The sequence below is a fragment of the Akanthomyces muscarius genome, chromosome 2, assembly GCF_028009165.1.
Source record: "Akanthomyces muscarius strain Ve6 chromosome 2, whole genome shotgun sequence".
NCBI classification, from domain to species: domain Eukaryota; kingdom Fungi; phylum Ascomycota; class Sordariomycetes; order Hypocreales; family Cordycipitaceae; genus Akanthomyces; species Akanthomyces muscarius.
The window spans coordinates 718853-736373 of NC_079242.1; the positions used below are offsets into that span (position 1 = coordinate 718853).

Genomic DNA, 17521 nt, shown 5'->3' on the forward strand with positions numbered 1-17521 from the left:
ATCAAGCGTAGAAAAGTGAAATGAAAAGTCATTATATTGCAGCAAACTACGCGGTTTCCTAGCCATCTTGGGGGGAGCATGGTAGCTCCAAAAACAAACGCCGACAAACGCCCAAGATCCATAAGCACCATGGCTTCCACAAAACACCCCCAACGACTCCTTTCTACTTTGGTTATACATGGCATTCCAGCCTATTTCACACATTGGCCATGAGAAGCTAGTTTTCAATCTCCATGGAATCGGCGTCGGCTCCGGCACCGCTGCCCAGATCGAGATCCAGCAGCCTGGCGTACTGGCCGGTTAGTCGCTGCAACTCACGGTATTTTCCTGCAATTTGGTTAGCGTGAGTTTCAAACACAGAATATGCAGCCCTCGCTTACCAAGACTTAGAACCACTCCCTTCAACAACTGCTTTCGATCCCAGCCACACAGCTCATCCGCCTTGCTGAACCAGCCCTTCCCGCCCTCCGCGTCGGCGTCATCGCCTTGGAGAATACCACCAACAAGTGTCTTCAATAATTCTTCGACCTTCCCATGCGCGCCCTCGGCTCCCAGTCGCTTGGCATACATGGCAAGATATAACCGAAACTCGTCGCGAGCCCCTAGCTGCAGTGCACCTGCCAATCGATTCTCGAGATGCGCAATGCTGACAACACTCTCCAAATCTTCTGATTCTTTTCGTTGGATAACCGTTTTGATAATGCGTTGCATAACGTATGCTCGGCCTTTGGCCATGAACTCGTTAGTCGTGTGACGTTCCAGAAATGGGATTATGCCAGAGGAAACATCAACCGCCGGTTCCTCCGGCTCTTGTTCTTCTTGCTTTCTCCTGCTCTTTCTCCTTGTCGACCTCGTCCTCGACTTCGGTCCAACCGCCGTGGACTGCAGAGCGGAAACGGATGAATCGTTCGAGTTCCAGTATTGGGATCCAACAGCCCACCATGACTCACTGAGTCGTTGCCACGTGTACATATCGCGAGCATAGTAGAAGCCATCGCCATTTGACAGAGTTACAACAACGTGCCCCGTCGTGTTAAGATGAGCCGAGGTGACACCTGGACCACCCGTGAAGGTATGGTGTTGGTCGAGTGACGATACTGCAGCATCGAGGATCGGCGCAAGCGACACAGGAGGGTGAGGCGAAGATTGCGTCTTGATGTCCCAAACGTAGGCCATGCCCACCGCTGTAATGCACAATAACCAATGGTCGCGGCACTCAAGAATGACGGGTTGCGATTCTAGGATCATAGGATTCAAAAGTCGACGTCCAGCAGGCGACCAGACATGAATAGAGCCGTCTTCGCACGCAGCCGCCCAAAAATTCTTGTTTCCGGTAACTAGAATGACGGCGCGCGGCAGGAATTCGTGCCAAACAACAGCACCACGTTTCGAAACGATAACTCGGGACGGATCGTTGGGGTTCGCGGCATTCTTGGCCTCGAGAATTGTGATTTCAGCTGTCTTGGTAGTTGCACTTTCAACACCGAGAATTCCCTTCTCAAGGGGTCGTATGATATGCGATCGCACTCGAGGCACTGCAAGCCTGACCGCTGCCACAGACAATGCTGGGTTCAGGACGGCAGGTCGCAAGAATTCTGGCGTCGGTATGACGCCGTTCTCAATGTTAGCTAGCACTGCCGGCTCAACGCCAGCTACCCCGCCGGTCACGATTGCTGTTGGACCGCCGGCTGGCCGCTTTGCAAGAGGCTCTTCCCCCTCCTCAGTCTCGGCCCCAGTACGAATGCGCTTATTTCCCAGTAGCAGGGATGCAATGCCGCCTTCGGGTAGGCCGTTGAACGGCTTGCTGAGGTCGAGTACCGTGAGCGGCGCGTCGTTCTGGGATATTTTCGTTGTCGACGTAGAACCGATCAGCTGCGTCTGTGGTAAAGAAGACTGGCCCGTGCCTGACGAGGAGACCAGCAGAGGAGCAACACGCTTCTTGCCGTCCTTGCCGACCGTCACTCTAGACTTGAGCTCTTTGACTCGCTCTGCAGTTTTGTCTTGCTCGGGCTTCTCCGACGATACGCCATTGGCTGCGGGTTTAGGTGTCGAGTCGCCAGTCTGGGTGCCATTGGTGGCTGCGGAAGCATTGCCTTCGCCAGCAGGCGCATCACCCATTAATGCGCCCATTCGCGACTGCAAATCCCTGGACTCGCCAGCCTTGCTCTGATCCTCTAGCATGAGACCATCGACATCCTCTGCGATTCCCATGCCTTTCCGTGAGGCTCCATATTTCTGCAGCGCTCGATCGTTCTCTTCCGCAGTAGCAACCCAGCCGAGCTCACCGTCCTCAAATCGGGCCACGACAATACTGCCATCCAAGCTGGCCGCAAACAAGGTCTCGCCGTCAGGTGTCCACGCCAAGTCGGAGATGGATTTTCCAGCGAGATCTTGCAAGATGACCACAGGTCGAGAAGTGTTGGTGTTCCAGAGGCTGAGCGTCTTGTCCTGTCCGGCAGCTGCTATCACCGTGACAAGTGAAGGCTGATCACTCTCGGATGCTTCTCCGCCAGGCTTCGAGGTATGAAACAATCGAGGGGAGAAAAGACACACCTCCGTAGGTGCTTCGTGGCCGATCAAGTTGATTTCGCAATCCCAGCGTGTGCGCTCAATGATTGCGACAGAGCTGACAGGTCCATTGACGGCATTGGCAGCCGCAATGTGATTACCGTCGGGTGACCACGAACAGCGTCGGAAATACGTTGTAAGGGGCGAGCTCTTGAAGGGAGAGCTAATCGTAGTTTCGAGGACAAAATTGTTGATCATATCGTGCTGCGTTGAACTGGGCCCGGGGGATGTGAAGCGGAAAATTTTAATAGTTCGATCGTCACTGGCGGTCGCGAAGAACTTGTTGGCGGGATCAAAGCAGATGCCCTTGACATGCGACTGATGCGCAGGCAGAGATTTGAGCTTTTCGAACGTGTAGCCTGACCAGACTACCACTTTGGAGTCGAGGCCGACGGAGACGAGGATGGACGAGTCGTAGGACCAAGCCAGGTCCTGGACGTCATTCTCGTGGCCAATCAGTCGCTTGTATGTTTTCCAGTTCTCGACAGGCGGCGGCTCGTCGGAGCCAAAGGTGGCGGGCGGCGGGCCCTTGTCGAGATGGTAGACGCAGATGAGCTTGTCATCGGCGCCGCTGGCCAGGTACTTGCCATTGGGGCTGAAGCGCACGGAATGGATGGTGCCGAGATGGTGGCTCATGTGGCAGAGCTGTCGCGGCTTGGTGTAGGAGGGATCGCGCGAGTTGTAGATGGCCTCGGTGGACCAGATGCGGACGTGGCCGTCGCCGCCGGCCGTCGCGAGACGCTTGCCATCGGGCGACACATGGCAGCTGTAGACTTCAAAGTCCTTTTGTTCGCCGCTGTGGCTCAGCCATGACGGCTTGATGAGGAGCATGCTGGCAAAGGTGCCCGCATGAGCGTTTGCAGCTTTTTCGATGGCAAAGAAAAGGGCGCGATGGTGATGATTTTGGGGGTGTGGTGGAGGTTGTTTGAGCTTGGCCGCTTGGGGTCTCTCTCGTTGCTCACTGGCGACGCGCGGGCGCGTTGGACATGGCCTTGCACCGTGTCTGCTTTTTTTGGCGGCGCAGAGGCTAATTAGACCCGACGCCAGCAAGGCCAGGCCCATTGTTCCAATTTCGAGGGAGCGGAATAACCTTGATGCGTGCGTGTCCTAATTAGGCAATCAGCTATGGTCAAGATGCGTGGTCAAGATGCCATCACAATGAGAGCAAGTTTCATGAGAGCGAAGCTCGAGTCAACTCTTTGGTTCTTGACTCTGGTATCATATCATGGCCAATTGAGCAATTTTTTCCGCGACCCTCAGCTTAGAATGGCCCCGAGATGCGCTTTCTATGCCAGGGGTCAGTGGCTTCCTGTATTGGCCCTCAAGTAGCACAGCACAGGATCAAGAACCGCTTGGTGGTTTTTTTTTTTTTTTTTTGAGTAAATAATGGAAAATATATTTCATTGTGCGTTTCGTGTGCGCCTAGCTTGAGAATTTATAGATATCATTTCCGCCCGAAACCGACCATGCCTTCATGGTCCACTGCACCAAACGCCGTTGCTGAAGAAAATAGCAGTAAAAAATAATCGCTTCCCATATCAATAATTGCTTTCATGCAAAACTTTTGTTTCCAAGCTTGACAATTCTCCAAAATATGATTTTTGAGGTCCATCTGACAGCCAAGCCATCAGTCATGCGGCTACCGCCGTCGCAATGGCAGCCATGTGATGATGGGTCATGGACTCTTCTGAAGCCGCGAGGGGCTCCAGGTCTTTATAACTCTTCAGCAGCCTATACCTCGTCACGGCCGTCGCATTGGCCCTGATGCGCTCAACAATCTCCTCGTCGGCCTCTTGGATGGTCTTGATCATCCCCGCCAAGCCGTTCCAGTCAACCACGTTCTTCGCAGCGGGGTTCCAGGCGCTGGCGGCAGCGCACACGGTATTCATCTCAAACTCCAGGATTTTGCGGTATTGCCTCGATATTTGATCCCGCACGGCGTCCTGCTGCGACCGAAACTTGGCGTCGTCGCGCCAGCTCCCCGGGACCAGCAGGGAAACTAGCGTCATGTAAAAGTCGATGCGACCGAGGACGTGAGAAATCCCCGCACACATGTAGTCAAGTCCTAAAATGGGATCCAACAAAAGCTAATCACACGAGAGTTTGACTGTTAGCACGTGTACTGTGGAAACTGCATAATATGGGTTGGGTAAAAAGACAAAAAAAAAAAAAAGTACTGTGCTTACCGGCGTCATGGTGCATATCCCGGCCCACGCAACCGCCGACGACGTGTAGACCGGCACCACGGCATCAATCGCCGTCTTCGCGGCATCAATCGTCGCGCGCGCCCGCGACGCATCCTGCTCCGTCCGCGAGCCCCTCCGCTTGGCGAGGCCCGCGCTCGTGACCTCCTGCAGCAGCCGCAGGCGGTCCTCGTCGGAGCGCCCGCGAAAGTTCATGCTCATGCCGCCCGTCTTCATGTGGCTCGGCAGCTCCTGCGAGACGATGGACTCGTACGCCAGGACGAGCCCCGCGGTGGACGGCCCGTCGCGGAGGCCGTCGTATGCCGCGTTCCAGAGGCTGAGGGAGAGGGCGGCGTCGCGGGCCGCCGCCGCCGAGAGGCTGGAGAGGGAGTTGCGCGGCGAGCTCGTCTTGCGCCGCTGCGAGAAGCCGCCGCCGCCACCGTGATGATGGCCGGAGGTGCTGCCGGAGTCGTGGCTGCTGTGGGAGGAGGATCGTGGGGAGATGAGGCTCATGCTACCGGCACGCAGCCGGCCGACAAACTTGCGGATGGGATTTTGTTGAGAATCCGTCGTCATGGTGTGGTGCTCTTCATGAGTGAGAGGGCGGATGTGGTAGATTGGCAAAAATGTAACTTTGCTTTTCGTTTCCTCTTTCCAGTGGGGGGATTGCGTTGCAGTTCTGTAAATGAAGATTGATTAAGTCCCAGCTAATAAGCTGTCGTCGGGACTGGGGGCGGAAATAGTGCCCCCCGAAAGCTGCACGTCAACGGAGATGTGGCGGCAGGCAACTGTCGAAACGGCGAGAAGCCAAACAAAAAAAAACCGGTGGCTTCAAACTTGCTCCAGCGCAATGATGCAATCAAGGCTTTTGCACTTCAGGGTCTTTGGTGGGCGGCGCTGATCTTTTTCCCTGGCATTGGGGAATAGCGATCGTCTAAGTGGGCTTCAGGTCGAGTTTCGGTAAGGATACGGGTGAAGAAGACAACACGACAAAAGTGCGAAACAGTCGGAACTTTTGAGAGAGTTGTCATGAACGCTAATAAACGAGCAAAGACAAAAGTTCAGCGAAAGGATTCGTTTTGTGTTGTGTGGTGGGCGTGTGTGGTGTGAGTCTGTCTGTCTCGTTTTTTTTCCCTGGCGGCGCCGTCTCTGGCCGGCGTGGCTTGCATGATAAATAAAGAGTGTGGTGGTTCCCAACTGAGGCTGACCGCACCCAAGTATTGTTCGGCGACACCCTCGGACACGAGCCAAAAACTAGCGGCACAATTATTACAGTGTTGCGCGTGTTCGTTTTTGGCCCGGTCGAGGCTTGGCAGGCTGGCGGGCTGGCAGTTAGGCGCGTCCAGCGTTCGGCCATGACCAAATACGCTGGGGAGTTAGTTTGTCCGTGGGCGACGCCTCTTACCGTGGGCGGGATAGTGCGTCATGGGCTGCAGTACCGAGCTGAAGGGTCAATAGCCAGAGTGTAACTACACTGATGGCACGGCGAGAGCCTGACACGACCCCCATTCACTCGCCACAACGGTCCGATGCCCCCAAGAAATGATGGACAAAGACGGCAACGTTCCAAAGCTAGGCAATTGCCATTAGTCAAGTGCAGAGCTACATCGGCCCCAACTAGCGGGAGGTTAGAGTATATTCGTGTAGTGTTACTCTTGGGGCGCGCGATTCCAGCGTCTCCGGACTGCCGAGCTCCCCGAGACTGCTTCGCTGCCTAGTCTTATTATTACGCAGCGTAATCGGTACTGTTAACGTAGTAAATAAGTAGACTAGCAGGCAGGTTTCTGCAGTGGCGTACTGGGCCTTGCACAGCGAATGAAGTCTTCCGTCGGTGGCCGTCCGTCAAGATTTCGTCATGCGACGGGCTGTATTTCTTGGTCCGGCCGCACTAGCAGCAGCCTCCGTCCCAGCCTGGCCTCCGCCGCCCCGACCCTCTCCGCTGCGCTCCCACACCCTACTTTATTAGCTAGCTAACTACATCATTTGCCGGGCGTTCGTGGAAATGTCCTCTACCAGTAGTTACGGGGGAGGCGCGGATGCTCATTGGCTGCGTTGAGTGAGCAGTAAGAGACACAAAGGCTGATTGTCGACGGGCTGGTTGGCTGGATTCGAAAGACATTCGGTTCGCGAGTACCGAAAGAAAAAAATTTGAGTGAATAGCGAGCAGCATCTTCTTTTCAATTACCGCTCGCTCCGGCGGCAACAGGGCATGGATCGCCCATCTTCAAGGTCCCTGCTGCCCCCCCTCCCCAGTCCGACAAGACACTCTCGATGCGTGATGAGGCGGTAGACATATCGGTCACGGTCGTTTTTATGCAAGACAGCCTGCGGGTCACTATCTTGCCGGGAGAAAAATGCTGATCGCTCCCATCTGCCCACCGACCGCTTGGTGAAGAAAAAAAAAAAGACAGTACATGTGCATCTGGGCGGGTAATAAAATGCATATTGACTCGTGACAGGTTGTAGAGGAGGGGACAACGTTTACGCCTACACCGCCGTTGTGACTACCTCTGCCCGCTTTTTGATACCTCTTTTAGTATATCTATCCATCTTTTCAGACTGTCGAGTAATAAATGGATGTTGCCATTTTGTTTTGGCCAGTTCCAGGAGCAAGGCCTTTGAAAGGCAGGCACCCACTCAACACTGTTGACTTTTAAAGCTACCCTTATGACCCCGCAGCGCCACTATGCCTGGTTAGCCAAGTTTCTTCCCACTCTTCGTCCAGGTCCAAAGCTGCGTCACAGCAAATCAATCGAGGCACGGCCGTCAGACGCGTCGGACTGTAGCGAAATGGTGGCTCTGGCAGAAGTCTCGTCCCGGGCGGCTGTCTCTGAGGTCTGGTTCGGCAGCCGACTGGTACTGGGCGACACACAGAAGCTGTCCAGCGCGACTCGGAATGTCGCTGCAAACCCCACCATGTACTTACTGGTACGCTTGACAACGGCCGCCCAGACAAAGGGTAGGGGGTCAGGGATCATCTATAATAAACTGATGGACGACCCGAAGGCACATTATGACGAGATGGTTTGTAGATCGTAGCAGATTCCAGCAAGTTTTGCCCTGCTCTCAGTCGATGGGGCTGCGCAGGACTGCCTGGCCAACGATGAGCCCCCCCCCCCCCCCAACAGCAGTGGCACAGGCCGATGACAGCTCGGCAGAAGCTTTTCCAGGGAGCAGCAATGTCAGGAATGGGGTACCCCTCTGGCTTTGGAAGCTCTTGGAAGCTGGACCAACCAGTAAGGTCGAGGTTTGCGAAACTGCTGGCTCCTGCTGGAGCCAAAAGCAAAACAGAGTTCGGCGACGAATAAAAAGCTTAGCTTGCGCACCCTGGCAAACGCAGAGCTTCACTTTTTCATCCCACTTTGCAAAACAGTACCCCGCACCTTGAAATATCATCCAAATTTCAACCAACATCACAATGTCGAACCCCAAGGTCTTTTTCGATGTCTCCGCCGGCGGCCGTACGTTTATTCATTAATTGAAGCTCAATCGCTCATTTGCAAGGCGTTTTGCTAATTTTGCTTACCCAGAGCCCCTCGGCAAGATCATCATGGAGCTCCGCAAGGACGCTGCCCCCAAGACGGCCGAGAACTTCCGCGCTCTCTGCACCGGCGAGAAGGGCTTCGGTTTCCAGGGCTCCGGCTTCCACCGCGTCATTCCCGGCTTCATGTGCCAGGGCGGTGACTTCACGAACCACAACGCAAGTGCCAATGCCGCCGGAAACGCATCGCGAGGAGAGAAACAAAACATGCTAACCGTCAAGAACAGGGCACTGGAGGCAAGTCCATCTACGGCGAGAAGTTCGCCGACGAGAACTTCTCTCTGAAGCACACTGGACCCGGCATCCTGTCCATGGCCAACGCTGGCCCCAACACGTTTGTCTACCCCAAAGGTCGCGCGCTATTTAACTGCCACTAACCCCCGCACTCAGCAACGGCTCTCAGTTCTTCCTCTGCACTGCCGAGACCGGCTGGCTCGATGGAAAGCACGTCGTCTTCGGCAAGGTCGTCGAGGGCATGGATGTTGTCCGTGCGGTCGAGAAGTACGGTAGCGACTCTGGAAAGACGTCCAAGAAGATCGTCATCGACGCCTCTGGCGAGTGCTAGATTGTCCCAGTCAGCAGATGGCCAGGTCGCGATTGACCGCGTATCGCTGCTCGTTTAGAGTCAAAATAAAAAATCAATAATTGGCTGTCATATTATCGTGTTTGCATGAGTGCGACGTTGAGCTACTTTGAAAAATCCAGACGAGATCTGGCTGCCACGCGGGCAGATGAGATGAAGCTACCCGTGCCAGCCACGCCGCCGATAATCCGAGCAGCCATCTTATCACACCATCACAGTGCCACGCATACCAGGCATCCGCTCTGCAACCCGATTCTGCCAATGCCCGAGTAAAAATAAAAATAGTCGAATTGAAGTGACATGTCCAACAACATGACGAGTTCGTGATGCTTCCAATGGCCCCTTGAGATGGTTTGCTCATTGCCCGCAGCATCCTTCTGAGAGCTATGGTCTTGGCACGCGTCACCTGATCCACTTGTCTCCAAGCTGTAGCTTCGAAGCAGGGCAGGGAACGAGGCGGGGGCGTGTGTAGCTGGCAGTTGGTAGGATGGCCTAATTGTTACAAAGTTGGCTTTTCCAGATTAACCCAAATGCGTTGGCATCACCGTTTGCTTCCTGCTCACGACCGCGCTGTTTGCCCCGCGTTCTCCCAATTGATCCATCGACGGCGCGTTGTTGTGGAGGGGGTGAGAATCGACGTCACTTTGCGGCGCTAAGCCAAGCCACGCCTGCGGCCGTGTAAACGGATAACTACAAAGGATTATTCAGTGGTCTTCATCAAAGAAAGAACCGGTGCTGGAAAGCAGTAAAAGAACAAGAGAGTTACTTTTTGCTTACTGAGTAGCGATGGTTTCAGCAGGCTGATACGTTACACATACGAAAGCCGATTAACAAGTTGACCTCCCGGGTAGGTTCTCACATTACGTCTCATTCAAGGGCATCTGACAACACGACGTGATGACTGAAAGACGACACAACCAACTGCTATCTAAAAACAAAAACAGACCAGAAACTCACTGTCCCAAACAAACACCATGCTGATCTAAAAAATTCCAGCCCGTTTCCGTGCGGCAGAAAGCCCAATCCATGTATCCTTAAAAACAATATAGCCTCCCTACACCCTACTCTGAACGCTGAACGGTCAAGAAGAGAAATATAGAACAATTTCACGGTCTTTAGTCGTGCATGCCACCATCCTCGGCTGCTTCACGCTCGGCCGCCTGACGCGCCTCGACGAGCCGCACGTGCGCGCGGTGCAAGCTTTCCAGCGCGCGGCGCAACCCTTCAAGTTCGGCCTTTGCGTTGTCGAGCTCCCGCTCCCTCGCGTAGAGCAGGTCAAGCAGGCCGCTCCAGGTGCCCTCGGCGCGCATCGTCTGGCTCTGCAGCGTGAGCACGTCGGTCCTGGCCGCGTCCAGCTCGGTCTGCAGGCCGTCGAGCTCCATCTGCAGCAGCGCGTCGCCGCCGGCGGCAGCCGGAGAAGAAGAAGAAAAGGCGCGCAGCTTGTTGGCCGTGCGGTGCAGCGCGACAATCGTGCCGCCGGCCGTGGCGAGCTGCCGCTGGAGCTCGCAGTTGCGGCGGTGCGACGCGCCCAGCCGCGTCGAGACCTCGCGCAGCCACGCGCGCTCGGCGTCGGCCACCCGCAGGTGCACCCGCAGACCGTGCTCGCCGCCCCCGGCGCCCTTGAGCTCGAGGGACACGCCCTGGAGCCTGTCCCAGGCGGCCTGGGCCCGCGCGTCGGCGTGGCCGTCGTCGTCGTCGCTGCCCTCGAGCTCGAGGCAGGCGGCGCGCTGCTGCTCGAGCAGGCGGTCGGATTCGTGCGCTCCCAGCTGCTGCGCCACTAATTCACGCAGCCACTTGTGCTGCTTGTCCCAGACTGCCCGGAACTGCGAGTCGTGGTCCTCCTCGTCGTCACTGACCTCGTCGCCACTGACCTCGACGTCGTCGAGGGCCTCGGCATCGGCACCGAGGAGAGCCATGCGAATCAGCCTCGCGAACCGTTCTTGGTCATTAGCGTCAGTAATGACCTGCGAAAAAATGTGAAAAGGGTTCGAGTCCTTTGAATACAGAGAACCCCACTCGCCGCCGTTACTGCGCTTGTCGTTGCTGAGGCTAGCTTTGCGCATTAGGTTCGCGAACCATTTTCGGTCATTCGCGTCAGTGATGGCCGCCAGGTTCAGGAATGGGAACCGGACTTCCCAATCAAAAGAATACGACTCCAAACCGTCAGCGTCGCCGTCCTTCTTGCTGGCACAGTCAGCAGACATTGCTCCATGAGGGGCTGTCATCTGGTCACAAGGATGAACGATAGCGTCTCTGTCCTCGTCCTCGTAGATGCCAGCCATACGCATCACACTCTCGATCAGCTTTCCACCACTGTCGCTAGCAGTCTCCTGCAGAGAGACCGCGCCGTCGTCGTTTTCGTCAGTGATGTCTTTGGCCTTGAGCGTCCCGCCAGGCGGCAAGAGTCCGGCAAGGACAGCCGGTTCGGTCCAGGAAGTGACAATGGGCCTGCCCTTTTTCTCTCCGTTATTCTCATCGTCGTCGTTGCCATCCTCGGAGCTGGCCACGCGCGCCACATTCGAGATCCGTTCGCTTCCAACCGCCGAGTCGACGGCTCCCTGGCGCGCCGCCCGGGCATCGGCCTCTTCCTCGTCAAACAGGGTCTGGAAGGGGCTTTCGGGGTCGCAGACCGGCCGCAGCGCATATCTACGGTGCCCAACGCATTTCTCGCCGCTGCTGGAAGCGACCCCAGACACGACATCGCCAAGTCCCATGCTATCTTCGTTGACGCTTAACTTGGTCAAGACGGTGAGGCTACTAGCCTGATCACTGCCCTGGGCGTCGTGCGGACTGAGACAGTCGAGCACGGCGATCTTGACGAAAGCGTCGACCTCTGCCCACAAGGCGACGCCGAGCTGTTCGAAAAGGTCGCAGACTTTAGGACGAAACAAAAGTCTGATGGCCCTGGGATTAAGCTTCTGAACGGACGAAGTGACACGAGAAACTCCAGCAAACGAGAGAAAGTCGACAAAGTAGACATGACCAAACGTTCTGCCTTGGCCAAAGATAAGCTCGCCGAACGGTGTTAGGAGACGATCAAAGATTTCTCGGTTGTCCTCAACTCTGTTGCTGAGACTGTCTCTACCGTGGTATTTGACAAGCTTGTTAAGATGATGCACGAAGTCGGGGACGGTGAAGTCTTCGATTGTCTCACAATCGCTGTAGTGGTCTCTCTCTGCAGGAAGGTCTGCCAGGCTAGACATGGGAGGCGGGTTAGGCTTTTCGGTCCTCTCACAGCAGATGTCGTGGACTCTCGTGTGCGGACTTTTCAATACAGCATCGTGCTGCTGGTCGACAAAGCCGACGAAGGTGAGCCGCTTGACGAACTCCTCAAAAGCTTTCGAAGCTTCGCGGTCTTGCCGAGCGGATTCTTCGAGCATTCTTACAAGTTCGTCGACTTTGAGACTGGCGAAAAACGCGCGGCCGTCTTCACCCAGGCTCTTGATGGACTCAAAGATGCCAGACTCCTCCAAAAGCTCGAGAAGATCGAGAAGGTCGAGAGAGTCGAATTGCCCGACTTTTACGAGTGATCCTCGCTTGTGGTCAAATTGAGCCCTGCTGCTAGTGTTAGGTGATCGAACCTTCTTAGGAAAGTCGCTGGTGGTGGTCTCGAGGATCTTCTCATTGGAATTTATGGCCTCGTCAGCCTTCGCAGGCTGGTCTGCTGGGCTGGGCGCGGGAGGCTGCTGCTTGAGAAAAGCGAGAATGGGGATCTTGGTTATATCAATAGAAGCGGCTCGATATTCCAAGGCGACGGCGTCGAACTTTTCTAAGATTTCGCCGACTTGGACATCTCTGACAAGTTGGTAGTCGCAGTCGTCCAGCTTATGGTAGGACTGGAGGACGCTGGGCTCCTTCGGGTGCTTAAAAACCTCGATAAAGTCGAGAAACCTGAGATCGCAGAACTGGTTGATTGTTTTATAGATTTTCTGCTCGTAGTCATCGTAGGCGCTGCCTATGAGGGGCCGAAGCTCGTCAAGGATGTCGCAGAGCGTGAGATCCTCGAACTTCTTGAGGTACTTGATATCATTGTCGACCTTCGCAGGCCGGCCTGCTGGGTTAGCCTCGGGAGGCAGGGCTTGGGACTCATAATCTGTAACACCCGTAACGGTACTCGCGGCGGCGGTAATGACGGAAGCCGCCTCGGGGGGGGTCAACTGTAAGTGAAATTCTGATGGGCATGATGATGATGATGATGTAGTTGAGGTGATGGTGCTTGGTGGTTGGTGATGATTTTCGAAGCTTCACTACCGAAGGGCCACCGCAACCATTTTATAATAATCTAGGTCGAGCTTCATCGCCTGCATTGCTCTCTTGTGACGCGCCAGAGAACAATGCAGCGAACCTGGCCGTTGTTTGGAACAGCTGCGAAAAGACGAACTGAAAGCCGTGGAAATGATGAATGAAGCACTCATTCTCCGACGCGTATCTTACAAGACGTGCGTGTGGCCTTTGGCAGAATGTCCTTTCAGAAAGTCCGTCCGTTCTCAACCGTCTTTTACGCATGGCGCACAAAGATCAAGTGCAAAGCGCGCCTGTTAGCAGGACACACACACACACAATGATGCATCTCTCTTTGTCCGACCCTCCCCAGCTCGCAGTCGTCGACGGACAGCAAGGAGCTGAACGTTGGCAGTAAGTAAAAGTCAGCTCTTCCGAACGCCCAGATCGGTCGCCGCTGCCCGCGATCTGCAGTCGTCAAACCCTCGTCTGTCCCGCCAATCAGCTCCGTTGATCATTTCGGCGTGGCGATGCTTGGTAGCCCTGTGTCAGGCTTCGTCGATCGAAGGCGGGCTGCGTGCTCGCTTTGTTCGCGGCGAGCGAACAACTTGGCTGAGCATTCGCTGCAGCTGACAACGCAGGCGGAATATGCAAGCCCAGCCTCGGACGGAGAGTTTGGAGGGGGTGGGCGATCCTGCTGGCGCAGCCTCGTTATCGGCCGCAGCTCGCTCGTTTATTTTAATCGGGAAACCAGCCGAGTAGCACGAGTATTCGGAGCTATATTTACTCCTCGCCATTACGGGATAGGGCCGGACAGCGCGTTTGAGGACCCCAAAAATGCCAAACTGTGAACAAGGCTACGAGGGTTCCAGCGAGAGCGAGGCACACTGTCGCAGTGCCTGGGTGACATCGCTTAGCAGCAACTCCATCACAGACGAGCACGTCAGACTGGCTGTCCTCAGACACAGTATGAGTCGGAGCCTTTTTTCGCGCGCTGTGGTTACTCGCATTCACATTAGGCTTCCGTTCAATAAGCGACCAAGTAGGGCCGAACCAAAAAAAAACAACAACGATGTGGTATTAGCAGTTTGGGTGTTACTCTTTCAGGGCTGATGCCGCGCTGGACACAGGGAGGGGACATTCCGTTAGTCAAAGCCTCTGCTCGGTGTTTCCCCCACACCACCCCCTCGTCTGCCCCAGCTGATGAAGGGACGAGGCTCACAGGCATGCCCCGTACTTCGCCGACCCTCCTCCAGGAGCGAAAAGGATCGGAAGAGGAAGGTAGCGGATGTTGGATGCAGAGCAGCGCTCCATTCAAAGGACCACCCACCAACTAATTGATGGCTTCGGTTGGTAAAGGAATTGTCAAAAGTGTGAGGAGATTGGATTGGCTTTGTGGGCCAATTTCTTTTGGGCCAAATATTGTTTTGCCAGCGCTCCTTGGCTGCAAGCGAATGAAAAGGCTCCTGTTCCGAGATGAAACTGTTCCCTCACTGGATTAAAGAGCTTTCTTTTTGGGCAGGAGGAAAGAGGCGCATACAAAGGGCGCTTCACAATGAGACAATTTTTTTTTTTCGCCAGGAAAGGATATTATTAGAAAACTTCAATTTCCGCGGCAGGAATCCCACTTGCGCGAGACATTGACGTAGGTATTCTTGGATCCAGCCAGCTCGTCGGATCGAGGCCGAACCAGTGCGGGCGCACCGCGGCAAAAGCGGGCAAATGGCCCCATCATTGATGGAGCAGGTTGGCCTTGTAATAAATGGTGTAATATCGCGCCGTCGCAAGCAGCAAGCTCGGCTGGCTGGTTCGGGAACTTCGGTGTGGCCATTGTTACTGGAAATACTTTGACAACTGAAGCCGTCTCCTACCGACTCGCCCTTCTGTTGCGTGGCAGTTTAGTTGCTGCCGTTACTTTTTTGCTTGTTTTCATTAGCTAAAAAACCAGTAACTAGTTAGTGCCATTTCGTCGGTGGACGAAAACTGATCGTATTAGGGGGCCAAGCCACACTGGCGCCAAGGTTTGGTTGGTTGAACCATTCCGCCAGAGCCTGCCTGACTAGGCAAAGTGCCTACTGTTGCCCACTGGCTCAGGTGAGGCGATGGCCAACAAGAGCTCTCTAATCGCCTGCTGGAGATTGAGACGCTATCAATGCTCTGCTCCATATCGTTCTCCATACTAAGCTAGGTGCGCGGGGACCTCCCCAATCCAGCAGGTTCCAGCAAATTGCAAAATTGAGGATGGGGCAGAGTTTTCTTGCTCTTCTCCTCCTCCACAATGCCAGGACGGGGCTGTCAGCTGGTCGGTTGGGGCCCATTGGTAGCATCGTGCTGCTAGTTAGTTCCAGTATGTTGCTCTTGTGCCCTGTTATTGGGCTGCGACGGCTGCAACAGGAAGGCGTTCCAGGCGAGAGCAAATAGTAACGTAAAATGGAACGCGCCGAGACCGAACTGTTCGGCAGTCGAGGCATGATTCTGAAAAGAAAGTTACTGGCAACTATTGCACCCCAATAAGAAAGGTTGAAACTTTGTGACTTGATGTTTTGCTTTTTGCTACCACGGTCCCCTTTTGCCGCCCATGATGGACGCAAGGACGACAAGGACGCCAACGGAGGGGTGAAAGGGAGGGAGGGTGTGTGTGGCGTAACAGGCAGCCAGTAGTCAAGTTGGCCACTCACCCGGCTATCGGGTCGGGGCCTGTCATCTTACGACAGAGTAAAATTCGACAAAGGACGGCACATCGATAAATCATATTACTGAGTACTTGCGCGCGCGCGGTGCAAGGGGTCACCTGAGGGACCGGGAAAAGAAACGCCGGCCGAAAGATCAAGGGCAGATAGAGAAACCGTAGAGTGAGAAAACATGCAGCACACGTACACAAACGCGCGCGCACATTTGTGCTGCATTGGGCTCATCATCAGGGCATCACCGTTGTTTGAAACGCCATGCAAGCAGGCCATCGCACATGACGAGGCCTCTCTGATGCAACGTTTTTCTTGTTGGCAAGGAACTCTTTGCCCTGTTGGTAGTTGAGCTACTGTTGGAAGGTGACTCGCGGCCAAGCGAGACTTTTTGGCGGCTAATGAGATGAAAACGGTGGCTGGATTCGGTCCCCGAGTTGCCTAGGTCGCAGACTTGAAGAGCAACGATCGGCTGTGATCCCCGTTTCACACAGCCAATGGCGGGGAGGGGTGAGAATTTTCGTGAACAGCGTTTGGGCCAGCCACAACAGAGGAAATGAGAGCAAATGAGTCAACGAAGCGTGTGACTGTGACTGTGATGAACACCATGGCAATGCCATCTGTTGGGCATCACTTTGACTTGTCATTACGTGTATCAGGGCAGTGAAGATTGCACATTTGTCGGTGTGCAGTCGGGGCATGTGGTGCGGGTGTGTGATGTGATGGATGTGTTGTCGCGGGACTTTTCGCTGCGGAGGAATGCGTGCAGGCCAGTCATCGGACCCTTCTCGCGTCGTTGTCGTAGTGGTGGTGTCGTGGTTGGTGGTGGTGGTGGTGTCCCGACTGCGCAGACTTGAACTACGCCCTAATCCTGAAGGGGTAAACGAAATTTGCCCATCTGCTTATTACCAGCAGGCCGTATGAAACTCGAGTCATCTTATGAGTGTTTTAGGCCCGGATGTCGCTGGATTACTCGCAAAGCATATCGTGGTAAGAATGCGGGTGATGCAGCGCACAGGGCCATCGGCATGCCTGGCGTCAGCGCAGCGACCACAGCCTAACTTGACTGCGTCGCGTCGGCGTCGCCAGGGTATGCTATCGCCGGCGATGTGGTGAGCGAGCGATCGTAATCACAAGCCATGCTGTTGTTGGCACCTTCCTCGCAAAAGTCGGCGTCGGCGGTCGTGGAGAGGACTGCCACATTCAGGCAGCGAGCCGACCGGCAACAGTTTCCTGCAGAGGCCAACGAATCAGTCACACACCATCAACCGCCTCACAGGACAGTGCCTTTCACCCGGCTACCCAACGAGAATCGAGAGCAGACAGCCTGCCGGGAAAGGCGGGACAGGGATGGCGGTGTTGCCCGCGGAGCATCCCAGAGGCTGGTGATTGGGGCATTTGGCAGGCAGGCAGCAGCATGTAACCCTCCATTCCGCAAGACCGCAACGCCGCCGAGCCTCCTCGGCCAGTGCCTCCGTTACATGCGCGGGACGGATGAGCTAAACGAAGAGCGGTCGGTGGGATGGGCGAACAGTGGCCACTGGCCAGCTTGCCAGCTCAGTCGGGAGGTCTGATGACGGGTGTGTTTGCAGATGGTAACAAGGGACTATGGGGTAAGACTATGTATGGGGAGAGAAAGGTACTTCCCACTTGGGCCCATACTTGGTGCAGACTGCAAGTACCTGCGCGTGGCAACCAAGTACTTTAGTTCTCGCAGCTGCATCGAGCAGCTGATGGTTTCTGG

General features: G+C 55.2%; 6 protein-coding genes across 6 annotated transcripts; 2 read left to right on the forward strand and 4 right to left on the reverse strand.

Moving 5' to 3' along the window:
• Positions 1 to 217: 217 nt before the first annotated feature.
• LMH87_003337 (uncharacterized protein) lies at positions 218 to 3399 on the reverse strand (the record flags this gene model as incomplete). The annotated part of the gene is made up of 2 exons (XM_056204842.1): positions 218 to 327; positions 381 to 3399. 2 exons carry the CDS (start codon positions 3397 to 3399, stop codon positions 218 to 220), a joined length of 3129 nt encoding a protein of 1042 aa, XP_056048125.1.
• An 800-nt stretch (positions 3400 to 4199) lies between these two features.
• Positions 4200 to 5327, reverse strand: LMH87_003338 (uncharacterized protein; the record flags this gene model as incomplete). Its single annotated transcript, XM_056204853.1, has 2 exons — positions 4200 to 4655; positions 4755 to 5327. The coding sequence occupies 2 exons, from the start codon at positions 5325 to 5327 to the stop codon at positions 4200 to 4202; spliced, it is 1029 nt and encodes a 342-aa protein (XP_056048126.1).
• A 2842-nt stretch (positions 5328 to 8169) lies between these two features.
• LMH87_003339 (uncharacterized protein) lies at positions 8170 to 8857 on the forward strand (the record flags this gene model as incomplete). The annotated part of the gene is made up of 4 exons (XM_056191906.1): positions 8170 to 8212; positions 8282 to 8451; positions 8520 to 8626; positions 8683 to 8857. 4 exons carry the CDS (start codon positions 8170 to 8172, stop codon positions 8855 to 8857), a joined length of 495 nt encoding a protein of 164 aa, XP_056048127.1.
• A 1133-nt stretch (positions 8858 to 9990) lies between these two features.
• On the reverse strand, positions 9991 to 12255 carry LMH87_003340 (uncharacterized protein; the record flags this gene model as incomplete). The annotated part of the gene is made up of 1 exon (XM_056191917.1): positions 9991 to 12255. One exon carries the CDS (start codon positions 12253 to 12255, stop codon positions 9991 to 9993), a length of 2265 nt encoding a protein of 754 aa, XP_056048128.1.
• Positions 12256 to 12395: 140 nt separating this feature from the next.
• Positions 12396 to 13290, reverse strand: LMH87_003341 (uncharacterized protein; the record flags this gene model as incomplete). The annotated part of the gene is made up of 3 exons (XM_056191928.1): positions 12396 to 12407; positions 12457 to 12968; positions 13257 to 13290. 3 exons carry the CDS (start codon positions 13288 to 13290, stop codon positions 12396 to 12398), a joined length of 558 nt encoding a protein of 185 aa, XP_056048129.1.
• A 643-nt stretch (positions 13291 to 13933) lies between these two features.
• Positions 13934 to 14381, forward strand: LMH87_003342 (uncharacterized protein; the record flags this gene model as incomplete). Its single annotated transcript, XM_056191939.1, has 3 exons — positions 13934 to 14063; positions 14204 to 14240; positions 14321 to 14381. 3 exons carry the CDS (start codon positions 13934 to 13936, stop codon positions 14379 to 14381), a joined length of 228 nt encoding a protein of 75 aa, XP_056048130.1.
• Positions 14382 to 17521: the final 3140 nt, after the last annotated feature.